The 19,128-nt window shown below is 40.7% G+C and overlaps 1 protein-coding gene across 1 annotated transcript in view; it reads right to left on the bottom strand.

The window, feature by feature from the left end:
• Positions 1 to 2,359: 2,359 nt before the first annotated feature.
• oxsr1b (oxidative stress responsive kinase 1b) overlaps positions 2,360 to 19,128 on the bottom strand; it is a 43,026-nt gene continuing 26,257 nt past the window's right edge. Inside the window, exons 5-18 of the mRNA XM_038728858.1 lie at positions 13,361 to 13,416; positions 13,002 to 13,111; positions 12,684 to 12,785; positions 12,441 to 12,574; positions 12,120 to 12,168; positions 10,875 to 10,940; positions 10,665 to 10,787; positions 8,292 to 8,327; positions 7,081 to 7,254; positions 6,874 to 6,929; positions 6,434 to 6,486; positions 6,079 to 6,147; positions 5,815 to 5,879; positions 2,360 to 5,179 (exon numbers count right to left, since the gene is read on the bottom strand). Coding sequence (XP_038584786.1) covers positions 5,105 to 5,179; positions 5,815 to 5,879; positions 6,079 to 6,147; positions 6,434 to 6,486; positions 6,874 to 6,929; positions 7,081 to 7,254; positions 8,292 to 8,327; positions 10,665 to 10,787; positions 10,875 to 10,940; positions 12,120 to 12,168; positions 12,441 to 12,574; positions 12,684 to 12,785; positions 13,002 to 13,111; positions 13,361 to 13,416 — 1,168 coding nt within the window. The 3' untranslated portion in view covers positions 2,360 to 5,104. The remainder of the gene's footprint in view (positions 5,180 to 5,814; positions 5,880 to 6,078; positions 6,148 to 6,433; positions 6,487 to 6,873; positions 6,930 to 7,080; positions 7,255 to 8,291; positions 8,328 to 10,664; positions 10,788 to 10,874; positions 10,941 to 12,119; positions 12,169 to 12,440; positions 12,575 to 12,683; positions 12,786 to 13,001; positions 13,112 to 13,360; positions 13,417 to 19,128) is intronic.

Here is a 19,128-nt window from a genome sequence, read left to right as displayed (position 1 = left end):
ACAATCACTGTGCTTTTACAACCTGCCAAGTTGCTAACAGACTACCAAAGTATTAAAATGTGACATGTCAGGATCCCTCAGGCTGAAGTCCAGCTGTTATGCAGCTGCCCAGATCTGTGTCCTGCCTCAATGTCCACCCTTAGACCTGAACATTGAGAATAACACAAACAATGTGCCGCAGATATGTGAGAGCACTGGAGGGTAGAAGATTTCAAGGATTTAGGAGGAAGAGGACCACCCTATGTGGAATCACATTTCATGTTCAAATAACTTTCGGTGAACAGTTAAATGTGACGCTCTTATGACATATGTAATTTTATAAAACTGATCATTTCTGATTATAATAAGACTTTCTCAAATGATCAACCCCTTTTAGAAAGCTACGAGGGTTAGTTTCATAGCAATGTCTGCACTTGGAGAAAGAGTGGGACTCAAAAACTTCTTATCAGAATTTTATCAGAAATGCTCTTCTGGATGTTTGTCTTCGATCTCTAAACCAGCAACTCCTCGCTGATAAGTCACAAACATGTGGAGCCAAAAATCTTTCATGTATGGTGTCCCACAAGTGCAAAACACAAGCTTTGCCCAAAACAAATGAACAAAATAGAAAATCCATTTTGTAATACAATATATAGAATACACATCTACAATATAGAAAACATCCAGGCTATACTTTCAACATCACTGGAACCAGCCATAATGTTTTTTTTCCCCAGGATCCCATTTTCTTATTATTCTTTTACCACTCCAGATGCTGCAACCAGGAACAGGGACGCTGCTGCAAAAACTCAAACACATCTCATCCAAGCTGTGTGTCGAAAGTACACAGTAAAATGTGATACATGAGATTGCTCCCACCCGACAGGTATTCAAAGACATAAACTTAAACTAAAGACAAATTTTTAAATCTTAAAAAATAATAGCTACATTTCTTCTTCTTTTTTTTTTTACTTTGATGGTTGATTATTTGGTCATATATTTAATTTTTTAGAGAAACATCAAGTTTTTAGAGGTTTAACACATGAAGATATACTCATTTGTCATGGGAAGTACTACTTACCTGAGGAAAACAGTAGCTCTGCCTAGGCTACAAAAGTAACCCCTGGTGATGTCATCAGGGTTATCTTAGCTTGTGTTTAGAGACTACAATGGAAAACGTGTTACAAACTGGGGACATGGTGCTTGAAAGACATAGGCATTTACAATAAATTGAAGGTTTTAAAGAGGAGACACTGTTGAGGTAAATTATTGGGACTGTAGGATCCAGGGTTTATGAAGCTTCATCTATACCAGGGACTAAAAACAGGACATTCGCCCCACTGCTTTTGACATTTTTTAAAGATTCTGTCCCCCAACTTTATTAAAGAGCAATCCTAATACAGATGAAGAGAAACCTCAACACCAACTACTCCAAAGTCATGTGGCAGGTGACCAAAAAGGCTGCAAAAGGAGGAGTGCCCCCTTCACATGTCGGCTATATTTCATAAGGAAACTTACAAGAGGAAGAGTTCTTGTGAACTTTTACAGAGGAGCAATAGAAAGCATCGTGACTGAAAACATCACCTACTGGCTGTGCACAGCCCAGGACCGGAGGGCTCTGCAGCAGGCAAGTAAAACTGCTTAGATGATCATTGGTATCCATCTACCCAGCATCAGTGATATCGGTGAGGTCAAAGAAAACCAAACGACTGAACCCACTCCAGCCACAGCCTGTTCACCCTGCTGCCTCCTGGCAAGAGACATAGAAGTATCTGCTGTCGTACCACCAGACTGCAGAGCAGTTTCTTCCCTCAGGCTGTAAGGCTCCTTAATTCATTCTCAGCACTGTACCATGTAAAATACTTATTTATTCATCATTCATTTATCATTTTTGCATGTTTGTTTTTGTGAGTAGCATAAAGGGAATTACAACTTCATCTCATTATCCAGCCCTGTCTTGTAGAATGATAAATAGATCTACCTTGTTCCTTGTAAATGGTTGCAGTGCACCTTTAATGTTTAGAAAACAGACATAAGGACTTTCTCTGGACGAAAGCGTTGTAAAAGGACAATTGTAGCCATACCTAAAGATAGTGAGGACAATAAACCTGAAGGCAGTGAGAGCAGAGGGGGAAATTCTCCGGTTTGAAAAAGCTATAAAATAAATAGAGATAGAGAATGTATAAGATAAGAGTGAAGGCCATGGACAGTATATAAAGTCAAAATGGCAACACACCTGAAGTTGCTCTCGAGTCCGTTCAGTATAAGTAACTGGTTCTCACTGTACTATTATTTTTTTAATTTATTTATCTATTTACAGCAACAGCTTACTCAAAATGACAGGTAATGATGTACATTAAAAACAGAAAGTGCTAAGAGGTGGCTGATATGCTCATTCTTTATTGATTAAAAATAATCAAGAGACATGCTTTGAACTCCAAAATGATCCAAAAATAGAGCAAATGAAAGAATTAAGAAAAAAAAAACAGGCAGAAACTTCAAATATATTACAGCCTTGATGAGTTATTGCCTGGACTAAAGTGTTTTTTTTTTTTGCCGATCATCTGTTCAGTTGCTACAGCTTTGTTAGACTACATGTAAGCAGGACATCGGAGACTGTTGGAGAAAGAGTAAGAAGAAAGCCATTAGGATCATCAACTCCGTTAGGAGTAGAGCTCAATCTATGCAACACACATGCACACACACACTTCCCTCAAGGCTCATACACACCTATCCTGTCCTTGTCTGCCATCAGTTGCAGACTAAACCAGGAGAATGGCACCGAATACTGCAGTTTAAAAACTTAAAAGAGTAACAGTGGGTTGCTGACTTTGTCACTCCACTTTTAGGAGAACACAGGGTCGACACACCTGTATATCTTTATTTCAGGTATCTTCACGTGTAACAAGAACTACATTTCAAAGACACCGAAAATCTGAATCAAAACCTTGACGTTATATCCCGCCCCAAAAAAAAGGACAAAAAATAATACACTTGGTCATTTTCAATTTAAGGCTAGCATAAAATTTTACGTTTAGTCAAAATACAAAGATTTCCTCTTAACATTTAATCTGCAAGCAAGAAATTCATTCATTTTCATTCAATATGGCATCTGGAGGGTTACGATATTATTACATCACCAAATTAAACAGAAAAACCTTGCTGGCGTTTCAGATCTACACATTAGAGCAGAGTGTTAAATAAACCTGCCATTGCTGTCGCTGCCAATAACTGCGAGATGCACATTCAATTATCAAACATTGTCACTGATGCACAAAAATACCCAGAGAGCGGTTAAAGAATTTACTGATAACAGACTTTTTTTCATCCGAATCCAAAACCCATTTCTGACCGTTCAAAATGTCTACAATCATCAAAACAGTTGGGTTGGGTAAAAGTAAGTACTGTAAACAGCCTCCACTTGGTATTATTAAGAGTTGGAGGTTCAAAATCTGGGGAGATTTAAGGTGGAGAGGCATTAAGCAGTGCATCAGGATAGCTGTGGCTCCACGGTAAAATATATTCAAACTTTTCAAAAGGCAGAAAGGGAAAAGCTGAAATGTTTAGGTAAATGAGCGTCATGAACGACATACAGTGAGCGACAACATGTCCTGCAAAACGGGATCATTCAAAGCCAGATTTGCAGTGTCGTCATCTACCTTCCACGCAGCGCTACAACCCACAATAGTGCCATAGGACAGAAAAAAAGGCCAAGAGTGAAACACCCAGTATAAAAACAAATCAAAGCCAAATGTCATTATTTACATACTAGAGGTTAAATCAAGTACTTATGTTATAATCCACATAAACAAAAATGCACTTAAGTCTTTTTTTTTTCTCGAAGAAGAAGAATTTGAGGAACTGATTCCAAACAGACACAAACTAATACCACAGACACATCTGCCCATACAAAACATGTGGTTTCAGCTGTTGTAAAACTTTTTACCTGACTACAATTTCAACGCACAATCAAATTTGCAAAAAGACCTCAGGCCGGTGTCTTGTATAAAACGAGTGGAGGCAAAGTTGGTTCTCTGCGCAGACTTTCTTATTTCATGCTACATTAATTTTGAGTTGGGACCAACAATATGGCAATTGCAAAACACAAATATGTCTAACTGTAAAAAACAAAGGCAAAAGTCAGTATTATGTTGCACTCCTTTCCCCTAATCAAATTAAGTTTTATAATAAGGTAAATTTGTTCAAGGTTATAGCAATTGAAGCACTGGACAATCACGTGTTATAATTTAAAAGTGGTCTCTTTAGGTCCCATAAAAGTGCCAAAACCAACAATTGTTGTTTGAATTGTTTATACTAATACATATTATCTGTATAACCAAAGTCTGATGTATCTTATTTCCTCTAGAGCTCCATTGTTGGCCAAAAATTATAAAAAATTTGTCATTGAGCCACGCTGTTCCTTCATTACAATGAACATGGACATACATCATCTCCTGCCGTAAATACTCATATGAGCATCTAATGTGCATTAATCCACAGGTGAAAATAATCCCAAATGAACGCACATGTATTTAATTCTCTTTGTGTCAAAACAGAAAGTCAGAAGGTGTGTCTAAAATTTAAATTCTAGCTAGCTTAATAAGCTGCATCTTACCCCCTCTCAAAAATGAAGTTAAAAAGTCTGACATAAGCAACTGAAACCACATTTGTACACTTCCGACAACATAATGCTCCATATGGTAACTGGGGACCCCCAAAAACGTGCATTCAGTAGTTCTGATGAATATATAAGGCATTGTTACACTTATCAGGGTTCAAGGGCTTTAGTTCAGATTGTGCAAATGCATAACATATTAGAGAAAATAAAATAACAGGACAAGGGGAACCAGAATGTTAAAGGAAAACGGTTTGTTGGAGATACTTGCATCCCTCTACATATATGCTGTAAACTTTTTTTTGAGTGATAATGTACGCTCTCATACTTCCGCGGACCCCCTAATTCAAAGAGGCGGCGCTGTATAATCCTATGGGTGACAAAACTGTACTGTTTTCTTTGGCAGTAGTGGTTTTTTTACAGCCATAGAAAGAAAAATGCATTAAACTATTTTTTTTTTCCAGTTTTCACATTTTTTAGGCAAGTCACGGTACCAGGTAGAACAACAGTTTAACTAATGCTGAGCTGAGCGAAGCCCATCAACTTGATGTCATCTGGTATTTCAGATCCCTCAATTCCAGAAGCCTGTGAAAATAAGAGGGAAGAATAAAAACGCAATGAGCAAGAACTAGCTAGTAAACAGTTGCATTAGCCCTGAATGTAAACAGAAAATGTTTGTTTGTTTACAAGGCAACTCCACAGGCACCTTTAAGCAATCTAGAGCATTTAAATAAAATTAACATACCAATACTGAATGAACTACACAGACAAAGGAAGGTAAATAACAGATACCGGATAAAAAAAATAGCTAGTTTTAGCATGATTCAGAAAGGTCTTCCATATTTTGTTTCCATACTTTCTTTAAAGGTGCTCCATCACTTCTCTCAGCTACTGTGGGCTTTTCCAGTTAAATGAAATGTATGTGGTGTTATAAAGGTTTACACTCAATAGTTGAGGTGTATGAACTCTCTCTGCAGCCTTTTGTTAGACTCAACACCAAATCCATTTCCCGTTCAGATTTAAAAATATCAAGTTCTGCAAGCTGGACAGTTAATCATAAATAAAAATAGCAATCTTTGTTCCTCTAGCTAATAAGTCTGGTAAAAAACAAAGATTCCAGTGGTTTACTATTTTGAATAAAACTCCAAGAAGAAGACACGTATATGAGTGATTTCATTAAAAACAGTTATCGTTTATACAGATGAAGGCGTGACACTCACCAGTTTGAAAGTGACATTTTTATTGGCTTGAGGCTCATCAACTATTTTCTGCAAATTTGCAGCAACTGAAAAGAAAGACATTGTTTCAGTCCAACAAACACCGCTTGTGCTGTTTATGTTCAGAAAGAGAGGAAAATTTGAGTATGAGAAAAGGTTTAGTGTGCTGTGGGCATTTTTAGCCTATGATCTAGCAGGATTTTTAACCTTCAGGTGACTATTCTGTAATTTTTAGGGGCAGAGGAATGTTTTTATTTTATCACTGACCTATTACTAAGTCCCTCCCGTCCACCAGGCCTGCTGACACTAGCTCCTGGGACACGCCGTCTGCTGTGTCTGAGAAAGTCAGGGCATAAGAGACCAATTGTGACAAGTGGACAAAAACAGTGTCTTCATAAAAACAAACACATATTTAAAGATTGCAAGCCGACACACTAGAACAAGTTTCACAAAACACGAGGTATAAATTCATCTGTTTCTCTTACTGATTACCCAAAATGTGACATTCGCAGCCAAGAACTCTTAACCTCAGGGCATATTTTAAACGACTTGGTTATACCAAAAAAAACAGAGGTTGGGTTTTATTTGAGATTGTCTTAAAAAAATAAGAGACTCCACTTACCTCTCCCTGGCATAAATTCAAAGCGGATGTCATTTAGCTCCTTCTTCGAATTTCTGAAGAGATGAAAGAGAGAGAGACTAGATCAGAGGAGTTAAGTTTATCGTTGGATGGCCGGCAAAATGCATGAGACTTATTCCATTCAACTGAAACTGCAAGATACGATGCTCTAATAACTCCTTTTATTTTCAAATTCTGATGGCAAAATCGCCTAGTTCACTTGTTCACAGACATATCCGTCACAGCTCATCTCTGCACAATGTAGTCTGTTTTTCCAATTGCTCGGTGCTACGTGCCATGTTTTGTTGCTCTGACTGGTTGTAGCTCTATTCATTCACAACCAGAGGCATTTTGGTCTGCGCCCCTTGATAACTGGAAATCTGAAAAGGACCAGTGTGGCGATGTCAGGCTACTGATTTTTATGTTGAAATAGGAAAACATACCTTAACCTTAATACCAAACTAATGGGAGCATTGACATCCCCTGAGACAGCTAGAGCCTGTCAAAACACAGATAAAGACAGTTGATTTGAGCAGAACAAAAGATAAAGGAGAAGAGGGAGGGAGTCACATCATAAAAATCAGTGGTTAACAGATGATCGAAAAATTTGAAGTCTTGAAAAAGAAAATATGTTGAAAGAAATGACTGACCTGTGTGGGAACAGCAGCAGGTACACCTGGCGTGGGAGATGCAGCCTGGGCAGTGGATTGAGTGTTGACTGGTGTGGGCTGCAGTGGAACCTGGCCTGCAGCCTGAGGTAGTTCTGCCTGACCTGCGGCCACCGGCTGGAGATGACTACTTAAAGGCTCAGAAGTCTGAAAACCCTGAAGGAGAAATTTCATCAAATCCTGCTCCTCCTTTCACATCGGTGGTCAAATGGGACAAACGACTGAAAAGGGGGAAAGTTCTTGAGTATTTAATATAAACAAATGTTTCTTATGACTTTATCTGAAAGTTTTATAACACTGCTCACAGCAGAGAGGCGTAGCTATAGAGACGTTGTCTGATACAACGGTGAAAGGAACCGATGTTATATTTACATGTTAAGACTTTCTGAACCAAGCAACGGTAAGCAGCTGACTGTTGTTTAGTTGCTTTAGAAAGTAAAATAATGAAGATTTTAAATGACTGCTTTCCATCAATTTTACCTAAAAGAAGAAACATATGTATCAAATCCTATTTTTCCATCACAACCAGTTGATTATACATTTACTACACTTAGGCTTAATGGGCAAGTAGGGCTGGGTGATGTGGCCAAAAAGGTTATCACAGTAAAAAATCTAATATCATTAAATATCGATAATTATCAAGATAAATGTGAAATCATTGATTCTATCAAGTTTAAAGGCTTTTTTTGCTCCAGAGTGAAAGTTAAAGACAAACAGTATTGTTACAAAGGAAAATTTTATCGCAATAATTTTCATTATTTTTTTTTTTGCCCAGCCCATGTGCAAGTAAATACAAACAAGCATTAGCAAATATTTGTTTTTACCTGCCTACCTGAGATGAACAAATGATACACATTAAATCTAAACATGGGCTGCATTTCGTATCACAGGCTTGCAGTGGCAGTGAAAGGCTGGTTTTATCATCAACAACAGTATCCACTACATATTCATTACACACGTAAACAAAAGTTAAACTTTAGTTGGACTCAAGGTCCAGTTCCTAGATGAAGATTAGTTAGACTTTGTAGGTTATACAGTGCCGTACTGTTGACAATTTCTAAATTAGATCAAATAGATTTGTTGTGCAAGAGTCTGACATATGTACACATCCGTGATCCCGGTGCACAAAGTGCTTTTGTAGTGCATAGCAACTAAAGCACTGCGGCGGTGAAGAAAGAACTTTTAAAACTCACCTCTGAATTCTGCGATCCCTCCTTCACTCTTGGTGACTGTTAAATAACAGACAGCGGAAGATAACACTTAGAGAAGGCCATCGCTTCGGTGGCTTTAACAAAGCAAAAAAACAGCACGCATGGATGCAAAGAACACAGAAAGCATGAGAGGGAAACGGATTAAAAAACAGCTCACTCGTTTACTTTCCTCGTTTATCGGTCTGCTTGGTTTATCATTATCTCCTCTAAGGGGGATACAGTGATATTATACTAAATAATGCTTCAACTACACTTCACTAAGTGGTGCTGATATGGTTGGGCCATATGACAGCATTACTGGGATAAAGTTTTGTATTTCACACTTGCTTTGGCAATGTGAACGCCAATAAAGCCCCTTTTAATTGAACTTTATTAACAGAAATGTGTCAACCAGTAGATATTTTGCAATTTAGTGTCTGGCGCGGTAGCAATCCTCTGGCTCTATGAGGTGATTTCAAGAAATACTGCAAATCAATTCAGGCCTGATTTATGCATCAGTGTGATAAAGTAACATGATTTGTTAAGTATTTACTTCAGAAAACATCCATTTTTGTCTGATAACTCAATCTATAAACTCATTCTTAGTTTAATTTCCAGAAAATGTACCACGTCACTACATATATCGTGAAATAAAATCACATTCACAGTGATGTTAGACATGTAGCTCACCTCTAGGTGCTGGTAACTGAGTTGTAAACGAGTGAAACTACATATTCTACGATTGGAAGTTTTTGTTTTTAGATTTGAAAAGCAGAGAAGCGGCATAAGTGAAAACAAAATCAGGAGAAAGTTACACTGTTATATGGTCAAACTGTTTGTGTGCAAAAAAACCCCCACAAAGTTTAAACCGACTCCAAGGAGCGCAGAGTCAGACAGAAGCCTTGCGGGCCCAAATGAAGACAAACTGACTGAGAGGACGTGATGTGGCGCCTGGCTGATGTCAGAAATCATATCAGCTCAGGAATCTCCTGTCTGATTCAGACAAAGCGACTGCGTGTTCAGGCCGTTACTGAGGAGACTGTACTAATCTTTAAAGCACACAGACACACAGGTAGTCAGCCAGGCTCCGCTGTCTAATAATATGTATCTTTTTCTGGGCAGATGAGTAATCATTTCATGTTGGCATTAAAAAAACATGAGAGTCAGCTCGTGGGAGTTTTGAGATATGACATCCAGTAGAGCTGGTGTAAGAATTTAAAGCTCAGTTTGCCAACAAGTAGCCAGTCAAGTAGCATCAAAGCGGCAGAGATATTGTAAAATTTTAATCTTTCCTTGATGGTCATTAGTGCTCAAATTGAAGATCACTTACAGGGTTGTTAAGTAATTTGTCCTTGAATTGATTAAATGTGATTTGGTCAGTATAAATAAAGAGTGATTTAGAAAGAGAAATGGAAATACAGATGGCTTCCAGGAAAGTTAACTCTCACTTCTATGATTAAATAATGCTCTCTCAGAGCAAACTGTTGATGCTTATCTATTATACTTTTACCAAAAAGCGGTATCTACCAATTTTAAATTCTCTAAAATTTAAGAAATACATTTTGCAGAATGTGGACACAAACTCCTTTACAAACTCTGCCATATTTCAGTAAAAACCACTCACGCCCTTCCTATGAGACACAAACCATCTCACTTTAAAGAGGCGCTGACTAACAGGTCCTGACACGGTTAACTTGAAGGTCAGATTTGACTCGCTTGTGGTCTACAGCATGCACAAATTTGTGCTTACCTTTCCTTTCAACAAACCAATTGTGTGACATAGCCTGGTAATTACTAGTTGTCTTCTGACAGATTAGTGTAAAGTTATACAATGCCGGAACAAAGGTGCTACTATCTGGAGGATAAGAGCTTATCTGTGTACAGATTTACTGATAACCTGGTTAATCATAACTGTAAAGATAAACTACAGCCCTCTCTCTAACAACAACAACAACAACAACAGTTATCTGCCCTTTTCTCCCCCTTCTCGTCTTTCTTCAAGGTCTTTCCTGCCCTTTCTAGCAGTCACATGCTCTCTAGCTAACACGTGCAGAGAGAGTCCTTCCTTGTTAGGGGAATGCCATCTGTATTGTAGGGGCAAGAGAACAACCCTGGACGCAGGCAGCTCGAGTGGGTAGGAGAAGCGCACTTGTCGCCTGGTGGCGCCAACAGGCTTCCCCTGCTGCTCCTTGGCCGTCAGACAGAACATACACACATAAGGGAGACTCAGTGGAGAGACAACGCACAAACATGCTACTGCACAGAGAATGACAATTTCAACATGATACAGCGATTAAAAAGACAAGACATGTGGAGTATAACAGTGTTCCATGTGTGCGTGTGAAGGGGAACAACGGGTTTGCAGGTCCATCTCACCCTTAAGGCCGCGACGGCTGCTTTGCCCTCTTCGCTTTCTTCATCCAGCTCATCGTCACTCCATTCCCATTCACCATCCTCCGTTTTATGCAGCCGACCGCTGGAGCCTGGCACTCGGCGCACCTGTCAACGCATACGCACACACAGCTGAGCTTTACTTCATAGCGATAAAGCTAGAAAGTATAGATTTACAACTTTGCCGTATCTTACCCTTTTCGACCTCTCCGTTATTGTGGGCGCCCTCTGAAGTAACCTCTCATGTAAATACTCGTGGGTCTGTGATAAGAGGAAAGAAAAGAACGGCTGTCACAAAATCATCTATATCTGTTTGTTCTGTTACCTGACATTACCTGAGCATTGAACTGCGACCCATAATGTGGGTTAAAAAAACTAACTAAGGCTCTTCGCTCCACTGGCTTCCTGTCAAATTTAGGATCTTAAAGCCTAACACAACTTTTCACAGACATATTCTGATTCAGTGAGTCGCTGACCCCCCCTGTACAGGTCCACTGGGCCTCTCAGGTCATCAAAACAAGCGTCCTGGTTGTGCAAGACTTGTGGTGAGCAAGCTTTTGCTGTGCTGGCTCCCAGGTTATGGAATTCCTCCGTTTTAAATCTCATCTCAAGACCTATGTACTCTTAAGGGGCATTTTATTAGGGCTTCTTTTAACCATTCCTGCTCATCTTTAATTTAAATATTTATTCAAATGCTTCTTAAACCAAACATTCCTACTGTAAGTGTGATTTTTTTTCTTCAAATGGTGGGGATTAAAATTTCAAATGTTTTATTATTGACAGACAAACTCCTGCTCCCTAAAAAAACAACACAACAGCAAATCATTAATCATATTCTTGCTTGATAGCCATTTAAATCTCTCCAGCAGGCTGACACAGGCCATTTACACAAGTCATGTATCTGTTCTAAATCAATGACAAAGCCTGCCCTCTGCCGACCAGGGTCATGTCCAACAAACCAACCAGGTTGTTTTCTGACTTGCTGAGCCAGCGCTCTAGTTGTTGTAGTTGCTAGGGTACGGTGAGCCAGAGGCGGGAGTTAGACTGCTTATCCCTCCTTTTGTTAGAAACAGCTCTGCGTGGTCAATAATGAGAGGAATGCTGCAACGGCCCTTAGGTTGGGTCAGTCACACATGTTGAGCCAAGTGAGAAGCAGCCTGACTCACGCAAACACCTCAGGGAGAGAGACGTTATTGGTTTATTTTCATCTCTTGATGCACTACAATCGACTCTTTTTGTACATTGAACTGCCTTCATTTCAAAAATTCTAGAGCCCAATCAATTAATCACAGGCTAAACTAAGGCCATTGAGCTCCAATCACTTCTGCAGGCTCAGACTTTTACTCATCAACCAGCTCAACTGGTGCCTGAAACAGGGACGACGCTGACTCATTGTGTAACTGATTCCCTCTCAGGCCCAGAGGGTGCTCGAGCACCTACCTTTGCTTTCTGAAAGAATTTGTGCTTCAATAACTCCGAGGATGTTGGCCTGAAAAACAGCAGAATGACAATAAATAAGCTGTGTTCATTTGAGCTTTTCTATTCCCACTAATAAACTAATTCTGATAATAGAAAACCTGTTTGTTGCACAACATATGTTTAACACGTGCTCAGTAGCACTGACTGCACATAATCACATGCTTTACCACACAGAAGGCAAAAACATTGATGCCTTTGATTAAACATAACTGCTGGGAGCCACTGTAAAGCATCATGTGGTGTGTAAACGTATACATATTTGGCTTTATGTAAAGGCAACACCTTTTCTCTGGGTCCTTTTGTAGACACAGGGAGATCATCTTCCTGAAGGATTTGCCATATTTCTTTACCATCTCCTTGTCTGTGATGGCGGTCTCCAGGCCTGGGGGGTCATTCTGCAGCGTCAGCATCAAGACCTGGAGACACCAAGAACACATTTAGTCCAACGTCCCTCAACTTGGCATTTGCTCTGTGTCGTTAACTAAACATTTCTAGGCAAGTCAGATCGCACCACAGCGTTCTCACCTTCATTGGTGGGTATTTGTGATAAGGGGCAGCCCCTGTGGCGAGCTCTATGGCTGTGATCCCGAAACTCCATATATCTGCTTTGAAATCGTAACCCCTCACCTGTGGAAGCAGATATTAAAACCATTTATCTTTGCTCATGGAAAAAATGGGTTCGCTCTTGGAGTAAACAGCAAAAAGACAGACAGTTCATAGGAAGGAAATGGGCTCATTTTCAGCATTTGAAGTCATATGTCATCTGCAAATTCAAGCACCAGAGTCATACTGTATGGTGCCGGAGTGCTTAGTCATTGTAGAGATGAGCTAAAGATAACCAACCTGCTCCATGACCTCTGGAGCCATCCAGCATGGCGTTCCCACAAACGTCTTGCGCACTTTATTTCGAGTGATGTCACCACCTGTGGCTAGGAAGGCACTGACGCCAAAGTCTGAAGGACGAGAAGAGAGAAGAAAACAAATTAGACAAACACACACAGAGGACCCAACGCAGCAAGTCAGTGTTATCATCAAGAAAGTTTGTTTTCCTCCACAGACTTAGCAGCCTGTGCATAAACACACTGAGATATTGGAACATGAACTGGCAGTCCAACAGGGGGTAAATGAGGTTACAGCACAACACGGCTACTTCTTCACACCTGATCTGGTAACAGGTGCTGAAAGGCCACAAGGCCAAATACCTGCAATTTGCACTGAACCATCATCCCCGAGGAGAATGTTTCCAGCCTTGAGATCTCTGTGGAAGACAAGACAAGAATTTACAATGATAAATTTACTTCTCACACAGAGTTGTTAAAGATGATTGCAGTAGCTCAGGGAGATCAAACAGTGGACAGGAACAAAGACATTTAGGGTCCAATTTTAATGATCTAAGCGCACGGCGTGAAGTGCACGGCACAGTTGCGTTTGGGGCATCTCCAACTCCAATTTTGCTTGTTTAACGGCAGAAAAAATTGTCAGTGTGCCAGCGCATGATTCAAAAGTGTTGTACTTAGTCTGTGAATTAGTTATGGGTGTGTATTGGGCGTAACATGCAATACATATAAATAAATAATGCATTTTCCCTTTAAAAGTCAGGTGCACTTGCTATTATAATGGAAGATGAACAGCAGGAACCATCAATTGATTGATTGAATTGCATTCAATGTGTGGGGGGTGCTGATCATGATGCCTAATGTTACTCTGCAGCTCTGTGGATTATGAGTGAAGTGTCTGAACTCATGTCTGTTAAGAGACAGAACACATGCGGTCTCCTCTTTAAAACATCTGGATGCTCACTGCGCTGCATTTCAATGCGTTTTTGTTTTTTGTGTTTTATTGCTGTATGAGTGTTTTCTTAAACAATTTACTTTCATAATTAGAGAGCCTGCTGTCAGTCATTTTAAACATTTCCACGTGCGCATTAAAGTTACCGCAAATATCATGGGGCCTTTAAGCAGCAAAACAAAAAAACTTTAGTTATAAACATTTATTCATTTAGCTTTTATCCAAAGCAACTTACAACTGCTATATATGTCAGAGGTCGCACGCCTCTGGAGCAACGACGGGTTAAGTGTCAGGGACACATTGGTGTCTCACAGTGGATTCGAACCCAGGTCTCTCACACCAAAGGCATATGTCTTAGCCACTGCGTTATCACCCCTTCTAAACATAAACATGACAGAGGAAACTCTCCAGAGGACACAGATTTCAACTTTTAGCTTCTGAAATAATTTAGAAGGAGCTATGGGTTAATCAGGAGGACAGCTACTTTACTCCAAACAGTTTCACTGTATGAACCTGGACTGTGTTTGAGACAGTTTAGATGTGTAGAACAACAAAGAACATGAATTAACATTAGATCCTGACCGATCCGGTCAGCGTGTTGGGAGATTTTAATAATCAATGAAGTTACGCTGCTGTACTTAGTGCGTAAATGTGCTCAGTGTCTCTCTTACCATCAGAGTAATGCGCCCCGAAATTAACAAAAAAATGTGAAATAATGCGCCGTTGACATCAGACCTGTTTTTGTCAATGGTGCAATCACTTTCTGCTGCCTCAAGATTGCAATGCGCCAACAGTTTGCCTGACCATACCTTATTTTAAAACCAACACTCCCATTAGTGCACAGATGGGCGCATTGCATTTGCTATTTAAACAACGTGGGTGCTTGGCGTGATAATGACAACTGCTTCGATTGAAAACTAGCAATGACACTTGCGCTGTGTTAGTTTATGTTTATTGAAACATCCTCTAGTTCCACCAAACTGAGAAACTGCCAACTGAGTGCAAGCTTAGGATCTCTTCTTTACTCGATTTCTTACTGATAACTTGTTGTTTCTTGGTACAAGAAACAGGCGTCAAAGCTTTCACCGTTCTACCACTCTGGGTTCCTTTTTAATTTATACTTTATTCACCACACAAAGTCTGTAGTTAATTTGTTCATCTGTGTTCAGCCTCCCCTTGTGGTGATAAGAGGACTCAACAGGGACAGCTGTCTGGCTGCCGGTCTGCCACACAGAATGAACGCTGTTGCCTCGCCACCCAGACAGAGTTGTCATAGCAACAGACTATGGGTCAAGTGAGAGGCGAGGAGAGAAAAGGTAAGGATGGCAACAAGGTCACTGAGGACAACAGTCATGCTGTCCATGCTGTCAGAAGGTGAATGTACATTTAAAAGAGAATAATGGGAGAAAGACTTTGATGGGACAAAGAAGACCAAAGTGGTCCAACCCCAGATCACTGCCAGCCATTACACCACCTTCAGCATGTTGCACCACCCAAATACAAGCCTGCTTCTAACAGATTTCATTTGCTCAAATTACCCTGTGACAGATCTTTAAACTGCACTGACAGGCAGGCAAATGATTTAGAAAAGATGCGGTCTCAACAGCTGAGCAGTTCACCCTGCTGCCAGATGGGGGCACTGGAGTAAAAAGCTTGCAGCTTTAGCTGAGAGACAAATGCTGTTGGATCATTCCAGCAACCAAGTTGGTCTCAATGAAGGTAAAAATAGACTGGTGGACTGGAGTTCTGGCTTGGAGATGAGACATGACACAGCTTCCAAGAAACAAAGGCTCACTGTACCACTTTATTGGGGATATAATTAAATCCATATAGTCTATAAACACATGCCAAGTCCACCAGATCCATGGGGATGGGGGGCATATTCTGCAGAGACAAGACAAAGAATACTGCTTATGGATGCTTACGACTTCAAGTGAATGCTCAAACTTTATCTGTATCACTAAAAACACCTTTGTTCCTGCACTCTTCCTGAAGCCTCTCCTGCAGCTACAAGCTAGAAGTACCATCTTTACGAGCAAACGCACTCAAGACAAACAGTGCGCTGAGGGGACTCAAGTGTCTGCAGGTCACAGTTCAGATCTTTGTTTAAACGCTGCTGAATACCTGAGTGTTCTCGAAGGCCTCTTCTGCTGAGAGCGCTCCAGTAAAACACCACGCAGACAAGAGATCTCATAGCGACGGGGGCAGGGAGTGGCAAACAGGGAGCCGCAAAGGGAGGAATGCAGCATGTGTGACATATTAGGACCACTGGTTGAAAGAAATGATGGGGATTTCCCCTGTGGGATAATAAAACTATCAAGAAGCAGACTGGGATACCACACGGGGCAGGGTATTAGATGACTGTATAGAAGTCTTCTCTAAAGTGTATTCGGTAATCAGCTCAGGCAAAATGAGCTGTCTATGGACAACATGTGGCAAAACTCTGCTGTGCATTTGTGTCTAGAAGAGTTCAATTATGTAACTGTCACACTCGGGATGCTGTAGAGGAAGGGAAAGGGTGGATGAAAGCGGACATGACAGCCTTTGCTGAAAAACCGCCGTCAGAAATGTTTGCAGCCAAACAGACGTCTGTCCTCCGCGGCTCTCTGGCTCGTCCCACTGTCACTTTGCTGCCCTGACATAACCGCTAGTGTGTAGTGTGCTTAATCGAGAACACGTTCATCCTTCACCTTGGGTACACATACATGGGGGGATTTATGTCTAGTCACTTGAGATGGATCTTTTTAGGGATTAGAGGGGAGGTGCAGAGTGGACCACCTGAGACCGAAAGGCAAGTCTGGGAGCATCCTAAAATACTTTTCCTCGTTTACACAACCACTGTCCCTCTCTCGGTGGGTGTTCAAGGCTTCAGATTCAGGGTTTAGCCTGGGCTAACAATGCACTGTATTTTATGGACCTATTATGGCTTTAGTCCAGTGCAAATTACTAATCACAAAACCTGCTAACTTATTGGACATTTGTCCAAGAAAAAAAAGGACTACCTGTTAAATGATGAAGTCGGGATCACTAAAGTAATTTTAGTTCATTCTGGGGAAGGACATGACATGCCTGCACCAATTTCATGACAATCCACCCAATAGTTGTTGAAACATTTCCAAAGTAGTGGACTGACCATTAGCGTCGCTAACAATCAAATTCAAGACTTGAAAGAATCAAGTCATCAGAAGACATTCTGTTAAATTAATAAATCAGTGAGTGACTTTGAGGCTTTTTGTTTCACATACTTTGTCAAGATGACTTTTATGTGAATGAATGAATAAAGTTGAATAAAGTCATTTCATTACTCACCGTCTACATGAGAAACAACATGAATAATATTTTAAAGGTGGGATTTAAATTTAATATGCTCCACAAACCCATGAAGCTGCATCATTTACAAAGACTGATCAAGGCCGCCTGATTGTAACCCCCCGCCCTCCCCCGTACTCATTCAAGAACCATGGAGGCTACGGTTCACTGCAGCAGATTGTAATGCTCTGAGAAAAAGGCTGCAGAGTGCAGATAGTCATTAACATTCACAGGAGAGGAAGAAGAGGAGGAGGAGGAGGGAGGAAGTGGTGGTAACACAATGCACCATGTAAGTTCAAAGAAACACTGTAACGGAGAGGAAAGAAAGACAACCAGCAGTTAAAACCCTACTAGTCATCCAGCCATGTGTTACAATAGTGGGTGAGACAGAAGAACAACAGGCGTACGATGCTTATTTCTATTTTGTAACCAAATAAATAAAAATATTGACAAATAAACAAAATGTGCGTGGTCTCTCATATTTATGGCCTACTGAAATGATAACCAGGCAGCACGTAGCCAGGTGGGAGCAGCCACAGTATGAAACTGTCAAGAAGATTTATCTTTCTCATCTGGCAGCCTTCGCCCCTTGCAGCTCCATCGGATCACGTCCAGTGACATCACATCCTGGTGCCAGGCTTACAGTGGCCTTAACAGGGCTATAAAAGAGGGTTTACGAGACGCCATGTGGGTCCCCTATGGTGATAAACCTCCCCCTTTTAACCATGCCCTTTAAGACCATAAAAATATCTTCCCTTTAGCTTTGCTATTTTGATTGCTTTGTCATGATATTGCTGAGTTTCATTCTCATCTTTTTTCCAAATAAATGTTTATGACTTACTGTGTCAATTTCCCTTTAATCCACAACAAGAGACTCTCTGCTCCCAGAGGCAGCGCAGCTACAGCCATTACCTGATCATTACTGAACCACATACCGAGTAATTAGCCCTCAGAAGACGAGAGGTTTCAGAGAGATGAGTAAGGAAAAGCTCTCTCCACAACAGTTAGATCTCTGCGCACAGATTCAAGATTCAAGATTCATCTAACAAAATCTAGATGTGGTATTCTTGTCTTTGCCATGTGAACAATGTCTACCTGCTGCTCAAGTTAGAGGACAGGTGTCACCTTTGAATTGCTGACTCCCCGAGCTGCTGTGAACTTGGAGGCGGAGCAATTCGCTGTCTCGTGGTAAATGTCTCAACGTTCGAGGCTACAGCTCTGGCCGCAGGGCTCTAATTGCTTTTCTGCCGTCCTGGGCTGGATGGAACAAAACACGTGACACTATCTCTCCTCCTCGTCATACCTCACCCCTTTGACTGTGTCCATCGCCCCTGCCCTGAGGCTCCAAGCTCATATGATCCAGCTTATACAGGAGGAACACGCACGCATGGACATATGAGCACGTTTACATCAGCAGACACCGATAGCCACCCATGTTTTTCAGTGCTGGGGGATTACTTCACATTTACTTTTTCACAAGTCACACCTCAGAGCACGGGGTACACAGAGGTGATGAATCTATTAATGATTCCCCTAATGTCTCCTTGGACAGGGCACAGAGATGAAGGCAGGTTTTACTCCGAAAAAACAGTTCCCTCTCTCTGGCAATGGCCGGTAACCCTGTCACATTATGCTGAAAGTGGATGCTTCAATGCTGCAGCATGAGGTATACGTAAGATTAATTATCTTAATTGAAGGCAAAATATACTTGTTTTTTGTCTGACAAGATATTTCTTCTTACCAGGCGGCTTTTATGTTAGAGAATTTCACTTGTTTCAAGTTTTTTTGTCCTTAAGTAACAAGTGAAATATTCTTGTTCTGTTGGCAGATAATTTTGCTTATTTTAAGTAATATTTCCTCCATTTTATTGCTT

Source organism: Micropterus salmoides, unplaced genomic scaffold (assembly GCF_014851395.1).
Source record: "Micropterus salmoides isolate LMB-PRFRI ecotype aquatic unplaced genomic scaffold, ASM1485139v1 Ms_hic_scaffold_1, whole genome shotgun sequence".
NCBI lineage: Eukaryota > Metazoa > Chordata > Actinopteri > Centrarchiformes > Centrarchidae > Micropterus > Micropterus salmoides.
This window is presented reverse-complemented; position numbering and strand designations above follow the sequence as displayed.